The 18,046-nt window shown below is 37.3% G+C and overlaps 1 protein-coding gene across 4 annotated transcripts in view; it reads right to left on the bottom strand.

Moving 5' to 3' along the window:
• TDP1 (tyrosyl-DNA phosphodiesterase 1) overlaps positions 1-18,046 on the bottom strand; it is a 44,536-nt gene that overhangs the window by 21,797 nt on the left and 4,693 nt on the right. For all 4 annotated transcript variants that reach the window (XM_013182363.3, XM_013182346.3, XM_013182361.3 and 1 more), the window contains exons 5-12: positions 17,185-17,281; positions 15,097-15,131; positions 13,954-14,046; positions 11,359-11,529; positions 9,400-9,478; positions 7,608-7,793; positions 7,365-7,413; positions 4,292-4,358 (exon numbers count right to left, since the gene is read on the bottom strand). In XM_013182363.3, coding sequence (XP_013037817.3) covers positions 4,292-4,358; positions 7,365-7,413; positions 7,608-7,793; positions 9,400-9,478; positions 11,359-11,529; positions 13,954-14,046; positions 15,097-15,131; positions 17,185-17,281 — 777 coding nt within the window. The remainder of the gene's footprint in view (positions 1-4,291; positions 4,359-7,364; positions 7,414-7,607; positions 7,794-9,399; positions 9,479-11,358; positions 11,530-13,953; positions 14,047-15,096; positions 15,132-17,184; positions 17,282-18,046) is intronic.

The raw sequence follows: 18,046 nt of genomic DNA, 5'->3' as shown, positions 1-18,046 counted from the left end.
ACAGAACTCAAACTTCTATATAAGTATTATATTATTACACATCATGTATGTTATGTAATAATACCATGAGTAATTGTTAACATCTTTTATCTCACAACTAACAGTTCAGGCAAACGTTGTCTCATCTTTGCAGAAGAAAACTTAAGGCACACAAAGGAAGTTAAGATGCTCCAGTAAGATTATATAAGTGAAAAACAAGAAGAAATAAAATCAGGAATGGAACACTTTTTTTAAAATCTTTTATCTCAATGCCTTACTTGAACACAAACTTATCTCTGAGTATCTCAAAGTTTTTGCAGTCAGTATCTGTCTACTTCCTTCTTGCCTCCTTATCTCTGAGATATAATTAAGTACTGCATTTTAGCAGTACTACTGCTTCTCTTCCACCTACATAATACTAACTGCATTTAGATTATAATACTAACTGCATTTAGATTACTGTAGTAACTACAAGTGATTGAAACTAGTATTCCAGAAAGAAATAAACTGAACATATATTTTGGCCATGCTTCCTTCAGTAGGGCAGCTCTAATACATAAGGATAAAAAGAAGGGGAAAGCGATTATGCTCTTTTTAGTAATATACTATTTAATACCTCACTGAAAATCTCAGATGCTTTTAATAAAACCGCTATTAGCAAAGAGGTAGTTAAGAAGTGTTTTCACTTCAGCCTAAAAGCAAGCACGTAACTGAACTGCTTAACAGAATGACAAATTGAATGAATTGGAAGGGGTTTCAGTCAGGCATTTCTGATTTTTAATACAGCTAAACTTCATCATGAAACTGTCCTGGCATGTTTCAGAAAAAATAGCTGAAAGATTACAAGAAGCCTGAAGATATGAGATCAGTTGTTTAGAAGAGCGCAAAAAAGAAAGCATATGATAATATAACAAATTCAGGCTAATTCTAGTAAAACTGACTTAACACATTTTGATTTGTAAACTTTCCATCAGTGTAGCTGGCAGAGGTTGTACAAAGGGCTGATATCATCTTGCAGTAAATTTCAGGCATATTCAATCTCTCAAAATTCAGTCTCACAGTAAATACAGTAAGTTAAATGAAACTAGCTTTGAGGTACTTTATGGAGCAAAACCACAGCTTAAAGTAGTTATTTTCTTGACAGTTAGATGGGTCACGGTATAGTGTAAACTGAAGGCACAAGTGTGAGTAAGGAAAAGTTGTATGGGTAGATATCAATCAACTATTTGACCAGTAAAACACGAGAGCTTTTTGCTATTTTAAGATTTTATACTTACTAGCTTAACTGACCTCAGACCACTATTCCTGAAATTTTTACCACTAACTTACTACTATTCCCTCAGTCTTGTGTCATTTCAGCCCAAAGTTTTTTTTTTTTTTTAAATTACACATTTATCACTAGGTGTAACTATGAGTCGAAGCATTGAATTGAAGGGCCACTCTACTTTCCTAGTCTTAAAACACAACAGTTTTCACCTGCCCTGTTCCTCTCTTTTTCCAATAGCTGCCTTTGAGTTTCACATAATTGGTTTTTAGGGGGGCGAGGAATATGGGTAACCATGTGAATTCTCTACTTTGAATAAGGCAAGTATTCTATATTGCAAAAGATATTTGTGCAGCACTACAGATAAGAACGCTCAGATTGTTGCTTTTTTATCTACTTGCAATATTTCAGAAGTATGATTTTTATCAAAAATATTAAAACTATTTTTAAAAACATTTTACTCTCCAATAAATTTCTGAGTTTGAAAATAAGAGACACTGCAATTGTAGTGCATTTAGCTGGAAGACATACAGAAAGTATCACTCACCACTAATCCCTGACATTTCTGGCACAAATGATGTAAAGGAGCAAACACAGCCTGCCTCCACCCCACCTTTTCAAGTAGAGCTACTGAGACAGGGAAGCCAGATAATCCTAACATCCTGAAAATAAATCCAATGCAAACACATTCAACGCAGAAGCAGAATGAGGAATAACTAATTTTCTACATCACCTCCATCATTTAGTTCTCAACTTCAAATACTGAATGGGCTTTCTATCTTGAAATACTGGCAACAAGGCTTGATCATAGTGAAGAGAGCTCATACCATTAGTCTCCACAAGAGAACAGTAGGTCCTCTGTGTAAATGCTTCATCTCTCATCTTTTATGGTGTTAAGGGAACGAGTGTGGTTCTTCAAATTGAGAAGAGATTATTCTTCTTCAGAACTCTAAAGGCCTAAAGAATACACAATGCTCTATAAACAGACAATAACCAATTACAGACTTGTCACTGACAAGTCAAACAAGGTCTTGTCAAGCCAACTTTCATGTTTTGAAAATAAGTATTTGACAAGGTAACTGCATAAACATAACACATGCTATTAAATGTTAATCAATTAAAATTAGCATTAAAATGCAATGTTTTATATACTCTTAAGAAAATCAACTGTTTCAAAAAGTAGTAATGAAATCATTGAGGATTATATGTTTCTCCTTATCAATGAGTAATACTGAATGGAAAAGACAGCTACTCTATCAGAGAGAAAATTGAGCAATTGCACCACTTATGCACTAGCTAATTTAACAGAGTAGTCTAGTTTTCATTTGTTCTGTTCTGGTAAGAAAAATGCAATCGATACTAAGTTTAGTCATCTTGTTCTTTTGAGAAATTACTTCTGAGAAGTCACAATTCAGAGCTACATTACAGGTTAACTACACTCAACTGCTAGAAGAATTAAGAAAAGCAGTCCATAGACATAATTTGCATAGGCTCTACCTGTTTAGAGAAGAACATAGACCACCATTTTCTTACTCCATAAATGTCTCAGTGCTTCTAAAAAGGAGCTATTCCTTCACTCTTGCTTTAAGCATGATGTATGTCTCTTCTTTCAACCCTGGTAGGTTCCCTACTTTCACAATGGTTTTGCATTATGTTCCAGTGAAGTAAAGACAAATTCCTCTATTTCCTCTACTGCTCAAAGCCTTCTTATTACATCAAGTCTTCAAAATAGCTCATCTTACATTTAATGCTACTGAAAAAGGACCTACCATTTTTTATCTCTCTCAGGTTACTACCGTGGATAAGAAGCTGTTGTATGTCATCCACTGTGTTGACAGATTACATGCAGGCTCTCCTCAAGTGCCAGTGTGTTGTATTACTACTGCAGGGTAAGAATCTACATCTGGACAGTCACTACAGAGCCAATTATGCAGGGCCACTTGTCATTTGCATCCACTTCAACAGATGAATTTAAAACAGCTCTTTTGTTGCCAGAGAATGTCATGAATATATTCAATGAGACAGGTATGTGGAGCGTTCTTATTGAACAGGAATAATACAATGAATGGTCTTATTACCAAGGAATGTTCTGTGCACTAAAGAGACTAACTGAACAGAATTGTTTTTCTTCCAGTAGGATTCTTATGAGGTATATGCTTACAGAAGGAGAACCGAGGCTGGACACTGGCCAGCAAGGCTCACAGTAGCAATCATGCTCACTCCAGAATGGGGTACGCTCTCTGCAACTAGCAATCGTATTCCCAGCCCTCTGAATATTTACAATATCTCTATCAATTCTGGCTGTACTTTAATGTGGGCTAAGTATCTTGGAACAGCTTCCACCTGGAAGAGTTAAAGTTTCTGGTGAAATGAATGGAAACCAGTGGTCTTGTAAGAGGTTACCAGATTTTTCAATTTTTTTTTTTTTGATCTGCACAAAACAACTTCTCCCATTGTTCTCAAAAAAACAATTAAAATTTTAAAAAGATTCAGCCTGAGGGAGACATCTGGCATGGGTTTGTCAGATGGTTAGAATTTGGCAAAAATTAGTAGCAAGTGAAAATAGAAGCTTTTAATGGAAAACGTCAGGCACCTTTAACAAAAGATGGCATTACCATAAGGAACTAAGAATTTTTACAGCAAGACTGCCACACTTGAAACAAAAAAGCCTAACCCTGCTGTGCCTCAGCTGAACTCCTATTAACAGTAAGGCACAAATAGAAAAGTGAAGCACAATTGTACTAAAAAAGTAACTTGATTCCAATACAGAGAAGGAAAGCCTAAATAGAAGATTATAGAACCCCGAGTCTGACTATTTATTTCATTAGCAACAGTAATCTATATCATTTTTACAGGTATAAGAACATGTTTTAACCACACGTTGGAGACAAGACCAGCAGATAAGTACTTAGAGGCTTTTATTTTAAGGAGTTTAAGGATATCATGCTTCTTATCACTGCCACTTAATTTGCTTTTAACACTCAAATATACAGCAGTTTTGGTTTAAAGATGAAGTCTAAAACAAAAGCAAAGAACAGTTTAACTTACTGAAAATAAGTATGCAACCACAGCTGTTTCTGTGCTGTCTGTATACTGTATGGAAGGGAGCCACCAGCTGAAAGATAAAAAAACATACAGAACACGTATATTGACATTTTGAAAGACATTCTGAAAGCAACAAGGGACTTGGGGGATGTTATCTCTGTCCTCATGACTTACTTTCGGAAAACTTAAATGCTCCAAAAAAATAGGATTTTTTTTTTTTAAAAATTCTTAAAATGAAGCAAGTCCCCAAAGAAAGTAGCAGATTTACACCGGTTCTTTTTTCCTAGAACACAGGTTCTAGAATTAAGCCCTCTTAAAAGAAATGCGTATTGGTATTTTTTTTAATGATACCACTTGATATCAACAATCATTACTCACAGAAGCAATAGGGAATAAAGCAAGCAGCATTCAGAAAAAACATTTTAAAAAGCAAAATCTCTTTAGTTGAAATTGTATTTGTATTGGATCTGGTCTTTGGATAACACGCATTGTAATTTCTTGAAGTGAATTTAAGATAGACAAATCAGTTGTGGCATACTGAGTTACATTAGTGCTGTGTATTAGAAACATGATGCAGAACCTAATGCATTCAACTTGTCCTTCAAGAAGCCATAAGGACTTCTCACAGAATCTCTGCTATTTTCAGGGATGCAGGAATCCAAGGACCTGTTTATTTGCAAAAATGCAGAGCTATGCAATTCACCAAGTTATTTCAAAATATGAGAATGACAGTAAGTAAGGAATCGTTGCATACACTGTATTTGACTCTGAAAGACATGAACTTTCCTCCACAAATGCTGTAGACAACTAGACATGAGAAGAGATTAACTTGCTTCTGGAAACCACATATCTATAAGTTCAAAGTTTGCAGTTTCTACATACACCCAAACATTGCTCAGTTCAGGAAAGAGATCCAGAGAGCTGAAGAAAACATTCCTGCTAGCCCTGTGTTTAGAATTTCCCTACCATTGTAAGGGCTCAGCAGCTAATCACTTCATACCTAAGTGCAGAGGTATCTGACTTGGAAGAGAAACATGTTCATGGATTCAACAATGAATCAGCAAATTGTAGAAGCTGGAAGTGCTCTCTGGAGACCATCTAGCTCAACCTCCTCACACAAAGTAGCCTCAACTACAGCAGGTTGCTCAGGACAGTGACCTGTCAAGTTTTGAAAGAATGAAGACTTCACAGCCTCTTTTGTGAATCTGTTCCATTTAAACATCAAAACTTTTTTTTTCCCCCTGTAAGGATACTCTGGAATTTCCTGCATTTCCATTTATCCCCATTCCCTCTTGTTCCTTCATTGGGCACCAATGCAAAGAGCCTGCCTCCACTTTGCACTCAGGTATACGCATAAGACTTCCCAGGAAAGTTCTCTTCTCCCATCTGAAAAATTCCAGCTACCTCAACCTCTCCTTGAATGACAAATGCTCCAATCCCTTATTCATCTTTGTGGCCTTTTGCTGGACTTGCTTCCATATGTATATCTTGAACTGGAAAGTCACAGACTGGACATAGTGCTCCAGGTGTGGTCTCACCAGTGCTGAGCAGAGAGGAAGGTTCACTTTCCTCAGGCTGCTGACAATGCTCCTCTTAATGCAGCCCAGGATGCTGCTGACTTTCTTGCCGTGAGGGTGAATTGCTGTCTAATCTTCAGCTTAGCTTTGGAGAAGACCTGGTGCTCACTGCTTTCTACTGGCCAGCCCCCAGCACGTCCTGGTACCTGGTGTTACTCCTACCCAGTACAAGACTCTGTGTTGCCCTTCACTGAACTTAATCAAGTTCCTGTCAGCACAGATCTCCAGCCTGTACAGGTCCCTCTGAAGGGCAGCATAATTAACTGATCCATCAACCACTCCTCTGATTTATATCATTTGCATATTATTTGCAAACTTACTGAGGGGGCACTCTGCCCCACCATCCTGGCACTTAATGGAGATACTAAATACTTGGCCCCAGTATCAATGCTTGGCACACACCACTAGTGGCTGACCTCCAGCTGCGCTTCATGCCATTAATCACAACATTTTGGGCCTGGTAGCTCAGCTAGTTTCCAGTCCACCTCAGCCTCCACTCATCTAGCTTTTACTTCATCAGGTTATCTGTAGGGATATTATAGGAGATCATGCTGAAAGCCTTAATGAAGTTGAGATAAACAACATCCAGTGCACTCCTCTCCTTCATCAAGCTAGTCATCACAGAAAGACAACAGCTTGGTTAAATATCATTTCTCCTTTAAAAATCCCTCCTTTAAAAAACCATGCTGACTACTCCCAATCAATTTCTTTCTGAATCACCTTCCCAGGGATCACTGGGAGACTGGCTGGCCTGCCGATATGTCCTCAGATACTTCTTTCTTACCCTTCCTGAAGATGGGAAAGAATTCCTTCCTTTCAGCCCTCAGGAATCTCATCCACTTGCCATGACCTTCTGAAGACTAATCAGTGGCCTTGTGATGACATCAACTCTGGCATGCACGTGTGTAACCCACAAGCGTTGGCTTTCAAGAAACAGGAGCTTTACAGAATCAGAACACTACAGACAGTACCTCTTCCTCTTTCAGGTTGGCTGAGGCTATGCTTTCTGCACAAATATGTAATGAAGATTTAATGAAGATAAATGTGGGAAGACTGACACCAATTGCATATTGCAGTATTAAAATTGACTAATAAGCAGTAAAACACATTCTACCTGATGCGCAGAACACAGCACAGAAGGCAAGGTGAATTTGAAGTACAAACACTCAAATCTGAATTTTCTGCCAAAAATCAAAGCATGCCCACTGTTATAACTCCAGTCAAGAGCTGTTCTCCTATACAATAATATTAACATAACTATACAGATTTACTCAAATACACCAATGCCCACAAAGGTTTTTCTATTCAATCACAACAGAAAGTCCAGAGTCAGAAACCCAGTAATACTGAAATACTATAAGGATAGTACTGCCAGCTGTTCAACCAAGTTATCAGCAAGATGACAACTTCAAATTCACGCAAGTAGCAGCCACTGAAATGATTGTGCAAGACACTGACCACAAAAAGCTAAATGTAATTCCTTTTGCTCATCTGCTTACCGGGATAGCCTTCCAGACTTTGCCTCACATTGTTCACAGTAGGATAAACCTTCATAGAGAAAAAAGTTAGCTTTAATAATGCAGCTTTAAATACATATGCTGTCAATTTTCAAGTAAAAAAATCGTCTTAAAGTAAACTTATTATATGCTACTTATTTCCAATGTTACAAAATACTAAAAGCTTCATTTTTCAGAATGAATCAAGTTGCACTGAACTTGAAAATCAGCACCTAAGAGACATACCAAATGAACTGGAACATCACATTTAAGGAGAGTTGTTGCTCTGCTGCCTGCAGCCACCAGACTCTCCTGGAACTCAGAGCACAGCCATTTGGACTCATCAGCTCCCATTGAACCAATGCTTGAGAACTGTCCAACAACTGGCCACGACTCCTGCGCTGGTACTGATGAAGCATGCTCTTTCAAAAGCTAGTGAGGAAAATTAAAACAGTAACACATTCAACAGGAAGAAAACCTTAAGAGCTTCTATTCACTTGTGACAACAAAGAAGATTAACATTCATACTAACTAACTTGGCAATTAAAAAAAGTCATCAGGATCTCCAAGTAAACCCACTGCTTATTTAAGAGAAGACCAAACATTGCAAGTTTTATCCAGAAGCATTAGAGCCAACCCTTAAATGACTGGTAAAAAGAATGCTGGGAGCTTTTCCTAAAAACACAAAATATGAAGTCATAAGAAGTTAAACTTTTTTTTACATATGGTGGTTGTTGACCTTAAAATTCCTCTCATATCCTAAAGCCCCAGATATAATGAGAGGAAAACCAGAACAATTTAAAAGAATTATTTCAGTTTTCTTTTCAAATTGTTCTTAAGCTGTGAATGAAATTTAAAGTCACATTAAAACCAGATGGGTATAAGCACATACTAAGTTTTATGTAGTAGCAACCTCTTCCCCCCCGGGAAGGGCACCTATGACCAAAGGGATTCAGTCAGTGTAGCATTACCAGATATACCTACATTGTTATTAAAGAAATTAACCTAAGAACACAAACAACAGCAACAAGAGTAATTTTATCCTTTACAGTTTTTTTCTGGTTTATTTCATTTTCAGTGTCTTACTGGCAAGAAAACCTAGGCAGATGACATACAGTGGAGAGGATGTACTCTATACCTGCAAGAGGAGGTCTAAAAGAGTTTGATTTTCAATAAAAAAAATGTGATAGCCATTTTATACATCACTGAAGTTTGCCACGGGCAGTATTAGTATTTCTGGGTAATACCAACAAAAAGTTCAGCAAGGAATTTTATACAATGCCACTTCAGCAGGAGATGCAGATTGGAAATTCCCCAGCTATCAGAAGCATTTAACAGGTGACATGAAATACCTTACTTAGTAAGGAAGACTGAAAAAGAAGGGACCCTAGAAAGTCTTGACATGCAATATTGTACAAAGAATTACTATTGTGGCTTATTTAAATAACGTAGGGGGGTTAAAAAAAACTAATTATTGATTAAAATAAAAGTCAAGATCTTAAACATCGAACAATGCTGAAAATCTGACTGAAAGGATAACATCAGCTATACACAAAAATGTTTTTTTAATTCAATGGTTTTGGCTAGATAGTTAAACAAGAACACTTTAATAGCCTTTAACAGTTAAGTAAATAAAACAAGCCTGATCCCTATACACAGAGAAGTCTTTATCAACACCTCATTCCTCAGCAAAAGCCTCTGAAAAAGGCCATGTTTGATACTCAGTCACAGAAGACTGGATCTTGATAGTGTCAAACTTGTTAGAAATGTCAAGAGCAGATAGAAAGTCATTTGAGTGATGGTGACTCAGATATCTCTAAGAGGCTTCAGGCAGCAAGCTGAACTTAATAACAGAGCTCAAACATAACGTGCAAGATCTACACTGCCATAAGTTGCAAGCTTATGTTTTTTGATCATTTAAACTGTATCAACGTATTAAAATATTACAGAGCATAGCTGGAAAAACTAAAAGGAACTAAAGAACTCTGAAATTACATTTACAGTTAACACATTGACAAAAAAAGGTTAGTTTTAGTACCTTTCTGAGCCTAAGATGACCCCACTTTTCTTTATCAATACCTTGATATCGTCCGGGGGTAGAACCAAGCAGATACACTCTACAGAAAGGAAAAAACACCAAGTTATTTGCAGCTTTGCTACCCCAGAAAAAGAACATACAATCAGTGGAAATCAAGTCAATGGGAAGAACTACTTTAACACCACGAAGTGGAAGGTACTGCACATCCCAGCAGAAGACCATGACTTCTGTTTAAGATCACAAAAATAAGAACAGCAAACAATTAAGTACCATATAACAGATTTTGGAGTATTTTGGTGTGTGAAATTTCAAGGTATGCTGATAGGTTTTCCTTCCATAGTTCAAGTAGTATTTAATACGTCACTCAAGATTTACAATATGAAGAGAAGTAGATTTCCAGGTATTTAACTATTAGAATCCTACATGGCTGTCATGCACCACCAGGTGGATCTATAGCATAGACATGAACTGTACCTGGTTCTGTGCACAAAACCGCAAGAGACGGGTATAGTCAGAAATCTTTGCCAGATGAGAATTATTTGCACTTGACTGGGCATGTAATTTTGAGTAAAGCCAATCTACTGTTACATACAAATCAACAGGTTTAGGTACAGATTTCATCTGGGTACTTAACAGCTCAGAAGCTAAGTGCAGCTTTTAAAACTTTCTAATAATGGTTTAGTAATCTTTTTGACTTTGTCCTGAGAACAGAAACTTGCCCAGAATCTCAGTTTAAGAAGCTGTTCCTCATTGCATCTCAATCCTAGTTCTATCCAGGAATATCCCTATATATTTTAAACAGCAAGGAACTGATCCACATCCAAGGAAGTGCCTCTTTCCTAAACCATGCATAAACTCACATCAGCTAGGGCCTACCTGACCTGTCCAAGCTCAAGCTCATCAAGTGGATAAAAACAGAAGCTCAGGCTCAAGTTAGCTCAGCTCACTATAAGCTATATCTTTCTTTTTTAATAATCTTGTAAAACTTCATCTGAATTAAAAAGGCACATCATTTTACATATTGAGCTAGATGTAGTTTCAGTCTCTATGCCCCAAAGGTCATTTTCAGCTTTTTCTGAACATTTCTGCTGGCTTGCAGAAGTGCTATTAAGTTGCCAAGGAAATTTATTCTTTCTGAAATAACTACCATCTTTCTGTAGAAATGCTGGATGTATCTATTAGCTGTGAATTAAGTGAATGCCTTTTTTTTTTTTTTTAAGTAATATCAACAGTGTAATATTAGAGAAGACTGTTTCAAGACAAGCTATGCTATTGCTCAACATAATGTTGCATATTGGACAAAACCTATTACTGTAATGGGTCAAATTCTACACATACATATATGAATTGAGCTCTGCCTTAAAGTGCAGAAGCCTATTCTTAATACAGTCCTCATTACAATAACCTTTGCTCACATGATCTCTCATGAGGAACTTAATACAACTCTTTTTTTCCCCCCACTGTTAAATTTAATGGAGCTAATACTTAACCCACACCAACTCAAAAGAAACCCCGTGTCCCTATCACTTAGGGCCACCTCTGTCAAGTTACTATTGATGCACTTTTTTCATTTCTTTAAAAAGTATGTTTATTAAACTAGAAGTTGGTTAATTCAACACAATCTGCATAAAAGATTTAAAGGGAACTCCTCCTTACAAAGCAAAATGACAGAAACATTATCACATAAATACTTAAGCAATAGTTTATCCAGAAATAAGAGTGACTTTTTTTTAAAGCTGAAAATATCTGTTTTGGACTACGTGGTCTTCAAATTCCAGAATGAGCAGCTCAGGAAGTCTGTTGCTCCATTGACAACTGCCTACAGTTAGACCCATATTTGAACTGTTAAGCCTGAAAACAGCTGAGGTTACAGAACAAACTCGTCTAATAGATGTTAACCACACTGAGCCTTAATTTGGAGGAAGAAATCATGCAAACAACAAAAAATACAAGATATACCTTGTCTCTGATAAGTCATGTTGTTGAATCACATCTATCCATTCTGTGAGTGTAGGAGCATTGTAAGCTATCAAGTAACTTATTAGGTCAGATTTAAAATTAGTTTCAGATTCACCAGCAGAACCAGCTGTTCCCTGAGGTAGCCTTGGGTATAAAGGGCTTAGCCATATTCTAAAAACAAAGGCACAAAAAGAAGGACACCACACATTATCACAAGGTTTTAGTAAGTGATTAAAGCAGATCTGAAGGTCCTAAATTACTACTTGACAGATTTAGTTTAGTGTAATGCTACTGAAGATAACACAACTTACCATTGCTTTACAACTACAGAACCATCAAGTCTTCTGCTCGGTACCATAACATCAGTAATTTCAAACAAAGACAACAAATGTAAACACATTTATCCATGCAGATGCTTACAGATTTCTCTACTCTTAGAGGCCAGGCTTAGACTTACTGACCAGTTCGCCTTTCATCAATACTTTCAATATGAATAGAACACTGCAACACATTCTACTAAGTTACTGGTTTGTGTAGAGACAGAAAAAATCCTATTAGAGTCTGAAAGTTCTATATAGTTTTAAAAGTAGCTTATGATAACTTGCCTCTCCAGGATTTCCCTCAGAATAAAATGGGATGGGTACTATGCAAGGCAAGAACAGCTAGCAGTTCTTCCCAGTCACACATTATTATAGCCATGGAAGCCAAAGGTTCTGCAGCATCAACTCCACAAAAACATTAATATTATCCTTCGTAATTCAGAAGTCAATAAAACATAGAGAAGCCCGTGGACCCATCATATTGGTAACATTGCATATTATTGCAGTGTGCATAAGCTAAAAAAATATTTTAATGTTTGACAAGTAGGACAATGTTAAGCACCCCATATAAGTATTTTCATGCCTTCTTAGCTTTCTGAAAAGCTGGCTGTCAAAAATACTAAAGCCCAAAATAATCCCAAAGTAAAAAAAATTAAAGTCAAGAAATCAGTGGCTGTACTTTTGCCACTCAAATCTTGTGAGAACTTGCTTCAGACAGGTGAAAAGCCTCAAAACCTTATCCATCTTACTACCATTGAATATGACATCAAGATGACAGTGACATCTGAAAGGCCAATTTCAAGTCATTTGACTAAGAAATCTTAAATCCTAAGCTACTGTGGAGAGTTAACTAAAAAAATGCTCCCAGAAAAACAGCCTAGAGAACAGAAGGTTATATTAAGGTTATAATAGTATATTAATATTTCACCTTGTCCTAGCATAGTAAGAGATCTGATACTAGCCTAAGTTTAAGGTAACAGCCAGCTCAGTACATAAATTTTATTTATAGTAGAAAGCAACCAGAGATCAGGCCTTGACAGCTACCACCATTCTAGGTCTTGTTTTTTTTTAAATCTTAACAGTGTTAAGACTTGTATCACTGGATCATCAGATCTACTGTCCTGTCTCCAGAAGTAGAAGATACCTATGAAAAGTATTAAACTTACACCTCCCCTGGGACTGTCCAAGACTTCAGATGTTCAAAGGTAACTACCCCAACTCAGGAAGCTTCTACCTATTTCTCGATAGTATTGCATGGATTTTGACTACATTTCCCTCCAAACCCATTGAAAATTTTTAATTATCTAGAGTATCCTTTTGCAAGGAGCTCACAGACCAACTGCATGTTGCAAAGAAATCCTTTTCTTAAGTGAAAATTTTATTTCATGAAACCTGATGTCTATTGAAAAACTGTCCTCAGCCTCTTCCATGCCATTCAATGCTTTATATCTTGTAGTTTATTTACATGAAGGAATAAAAAAAGAAAGCCTCAAGATTGTTGTGTGTGTACCTCAAAACTGATTTTGATGAACAGCCTTTTATGCAAGCTAAAAAAAATGGTTGCACTTGCAAAACTGAATAGATTGACAGATCTTAGCTAGATTTGATGATCTAAAACTGACAGATCCTTAGCCCTGACAATGTGATTCCTGTAACAGTACTGATACATTTCACAGTATCAGTCTGGCACAGAGCTAAGAATTGTTGTTGCCAGTGATAGCATGAGCAAAAAAAGTTTGAGTCTCCACTGCAGGCATCTCATTTTCCCAACGAACACTTCTGGTATCTCAAAATAAGCAGTCTTGAGCACATAGGTATATTTCTAATTTGCACCAGAAGTGCTCCGATGACTGTAAGGCTGTCCCTCATCTCTCACATCCTCAGAACTCCCCTGGGGAGAATTCTCTATTGCCTACTATGTAACAGATCTTTGAACAATTTAAAAGTACAAGGATTATCACGTGTTTATTATGTCACCAGGTCAGCTGAGGTTCATATGCTCCAAATGCTGATTATTTTTCAGTAAAGACAATAAGGCCCAAATTACATATTTCCAATTGTTTTGACACATCAGATCAAAATGATTTGAAATGACATTTAAATTCTCTTTAGTACTTACGTAAAGCCTGATTTTCAGCATATTTGGGTGTTTAATGATAGGAGTACTTGCATACCTAGCACAATCAAGAGAACAGACCTCTAACACAAAACAAATCATACAAATTCACAACTTAATAGCAGGTAATCAAAAGACCTGCTAGAGATTGTTGCTTACCCCTGAGTTTTCTGATGCCAGTCATCAGCAATAAGATTGGATGTATGTATCACAACTCGAAGACCTTCTTCATATAACAACAGCATCATTTTCCTTAAAAATAGAATATAACGCTTCATTTGTTTCAAGCATACAGAGTGGGAAATAACCTAATAACTCTTTAAAATGCTCCAAGAAAATAATTTTCAAAAGACTTGTTCTGTTCTCTATAGATTGAAGTTGAAGTGTTTTGCCCTATGTGCATGCCAGACTTGCATGACAGTCATTAAACTATTGCTGTGCATTTTGTCAACATCATGATTTATTCCAGAGTACAGCTTCATATCTCCAGTGACTGACTTCCAAAAGCAATGATGAATCCTTTCAGATTTGCTATGCTCTTTCAAATAAACTTATTACTTTGCAGATAAAAGAGCCATGTTTTATAAAAGAATTGTCAAAATGATAAATGATTAAAAAACACTGAATTGCCCTAAAACCAAAGACCTTCACCAAATCCATATGGAATATGGATTGAATCTGTTCTTATCTATTGCTTGCAATCTATGACACTCCCACAATATCAAACTCAAGTTTTTCTTTGAAGAGATCCCAAAATTCAGTAATTGCTTCTGGATTTTTTGCAGTTGACACGGACACAGAGCTGTAAATTAGTGTTCTGTCCAACCTGCCAATGACTGATCAAGTCCACATTATAGTTTTAGTATCAAGGCGTGAGTTAACAGCTGGTACCTACAGTTCACTGACTCCAGTTGTGTAACCAGCACACCTCACATCTACTTATTATTTCATTTGTTTCCTTAAAGGAGAACAAACCAATCACCTATAAATACAACACAATGAAGGAAATTTCTAAGAGTCAACAGTTTTTCTATGAAACCCCATTTTTTGGCTTTAAAATAACTTGCAGATCCATGAAGTAGACATATACAACATGAAAGACATTACTTTCAAATTGGACCAATATATATTAGGCCTTTCCTTCAGAATTCTGTCTTCACATATAGTAATAATCTATCTTTCTGTTCCCTAAATACTTCCTGACATTAGTTACTGGTTACTAGACCAAACACAGTAACTGCATGTACCAGGTCTGGGGTTATCTTTAGAAGAGAAGCATTCCGCTTCACAGCTGCTACTTACGTGTGGTGAGTTCCAAATGCAATATCCAGTTTAGCCTATAAAATGAAAGAGACAATCATTAAAAACTACTATTGTGCACACCTCATATGCAAAAACGTTAAAGGAAGAAGGGTGCTTCACCTTTATTTTCTTTCATTTCACTGCTCTCTAGTGGACAGATCACAAAATACATTACCCCCCATCATCTTTAAATATACTAATTGCTAGAAACTGTACTTTAAATTGCCATGTAATTGTTTGCTGGATCTGCTACTACAAAATTCCTTCAACCAGCAATATTTTCAGAAACAGTCAGCCTTGTAGGAACAGACCTAGGGATCCAGGAACCAGTAGCCTGCCCTTGCAGAAAAGGCAACTAATGATAGGCTGCATTAGTAGGAGCACTGCTAGCAGGTTGAGGGAAGCGATCCTTCCTCTGCTGATCCTTCCTGGACATGCTGAGAGTCCAACAGAGGGCCATGAAGATGATTACGGGACTGAAGCATCTCTCCTGTGAGGAGAAGCTGAGAGCTGGTACTGTTCAGCCTAGAGAAGTAAAGACTCACAGGGGGATCCTTAAATACCTGAAGGGAAGGTGCAAAGAGGATGGAGGCAGGCTCTTTTCAGTGGTGCCCATGGACCAGATAAGAGACAACCGGCACAAACCAGAACACGTGGTTCTGTCTGAACACCAGGAAGCGCAGGTGACTGAGCACTGGCACAGACTGCCCAGAGAGGTTGTGGAGTCTCCCTCCTGGGAGACCTTCAGAGCCATCTGGACATAGTCCTGGGCAGCCTGCTCTGGGTGGCCCTGTTTGAGCAGGGGGGTGGAGTCAGACGGCCTCCAGGGGTGCCTTCCTACCTCAGCCATTCTGAAGCATATGGTAACTGTCACAAGCAGCTTAGTGGCTAACCTGGCAAAGAACAGGCCAGAAGCCAGGGACAGAAATACTTTCTTTTTTTTTTTGCTATTATTAAGAACATTTAAAACAATTTCTAGGAAAAGGATAAAACACAAGTTACAGATGTTGAGAGGACTTTTAGTCAGTGATGGCTCCAACATTGTGCCTCGTTAACATGGGAGTGGAGCAGATATAAGTATTTACATTTCATTTTGTGGTACTGGCATAATGGAATGCATGGGCTGCTGGAAGAATGTGAAGCAGTATAACCAAACAGGAAAGCCATCGCAAACACAATTTGTCCCTACTATTTGCTAATGACTACACTGCCAAGTCTATCATATGGGATACATTACATCTGAATTCTTATGTGCGAAAAAGTTATACGCAAAACCATGGATTTATTGTTAGCATATTTAAACTCTGAATGTAATAAAAAGTTGGTTGCTAGTCCACCCCTTAGTGTAAACACCTGATTAGTACAGTGCACAGCAGCCCAGAGAACCTGCCCCTGAGAACTCACTATGTTTGGCATCAATATAGTAATTTCAAGAAAACTTGTGGCTGCCAGAATGCCTGAGAAAAAAAAATTCAACATCACCATCTCAAAGATACCCCCGCCATTTATGATGCTGTCCTCTCAGCAAAATCCTGGACCACTGTCAAGTTGCTACAACCACCCCTCCCATGCAGGCTGAAACCAGTAACTTTAGGACTCACACACAAAGGAGTGTAACATCAGAGGGAAAATAGCAGACATGAGGCAGCATGCAGACAGCAGTTTTAACAGTGTTACATAAACTATTTGTAATAGTATTTTCTTGTGTAAGACATATTTGGACTAAAAATAATTCCTTGATTAAGCTTAAGTTTACAGTAACACTAGGACTAAGTCAGTGCTTCCTTTTTCAGCCATACCAAGAATTTGAGCACGGTATGTTAGCAGAGAAGGTCCACACCTCCTCTGTGAGCCACATAACATTTTTTAGGACAGCCATCCTGTGCAAACTTTTTGTGGGTGGCAGCCTACTGTAATCACAGACCACTACAACCATAGTTTACATGTCCCTATGGTCCTGACAAGGATATTCCTTGAAGGATAAAATTCTTGACTTCCCATACAAGTTGTGGATGGAAAGAGAAACAGCAATACTGAGTGCAATAGATGGGTTAATTTCAACCAAAGGATTTTAAAAATGCCAATTACCTGACAGAAACTAATGTTGTCAAAAGGGCGTGCTTGTGCAAGCAGTTCAGCTTTGGATTCCCTCTTCTCACCATGAACTATCAACAATGGCTTCTTCCTGAAACAAAATGAGATCACTATTAAAACATCAAATTAGTAATCAGCGCAAACCAGCTTTTGATGTAGCTATGACTTCTGGCTCTTAAATCCAATGGCCCATCAGCAAGATGACACTAAAGTCTACATGCCTTACTAACTCAAAAAAAACCATTAACTACTATATAATTCTCTAAGAGAAAGATGTTAGAAAATTTTAGTAGAAAAAACAGGAGATATATGGACAAAATCAAACTTGAAAATAAAAACTAGTAATACAGGATCTTGTAAGGAACTCTCATCTGTATAGCTGGAAATAGACAAAATCTCAAGTACTGATATAGGAAATGTGGATATATAAGAATTTAAATATTGTTTCTTTACAGAAAAGATCAAAAGAAAGGAGAAGCTAGGTCTATTTTAGCAGCAGTTTCATATTTACTTCCTAATACTCTGTTCTACTGAATTTGTAGAAAATGCAAAACAGGAAAGAAAACTTAAGTTCACTTTGTGTTGCAGGTTGCCATTTTCAGAATGTAACTTCAAGGAAATAAGAACTACTTTCATGACAATATCCAGCAACTCCAGCCATTACATAACATCCCAATCATTTTCACAGTTTTCTTATGCTCCTCCTACATTCCCTCCTTCCTCATGCATTATCTTTTTCTTGGGTCTGTGAATTGCATGGCACAAGGCTTCTTGTTCCATCTTCATAGGTCATCTACTACAGTGCAGTATTGGTGCACAGTGGGGTCTTTTAAATGGTGACTAATAAAAATCAGAA

Source organism: Anser cygnoides, chromosome 5 (genome assembly GCF_040182565.1).
Source record: "Anser cygnoides isolate HZ-2024a breed goose chromosome 5, Taihu_goose_T2T_genome, whole genome shotgun sequence".
Lineage (NCBI taxonomy): Eukaryota > Metazoa > Chordata > Aves > Anseriformes > Anatidae > Anser > Anser cygnoides.
Note: the sequence above shows the minus strand (reverse complement) of the source record. Positions and strands in the feature narration are given on the sequence as shown.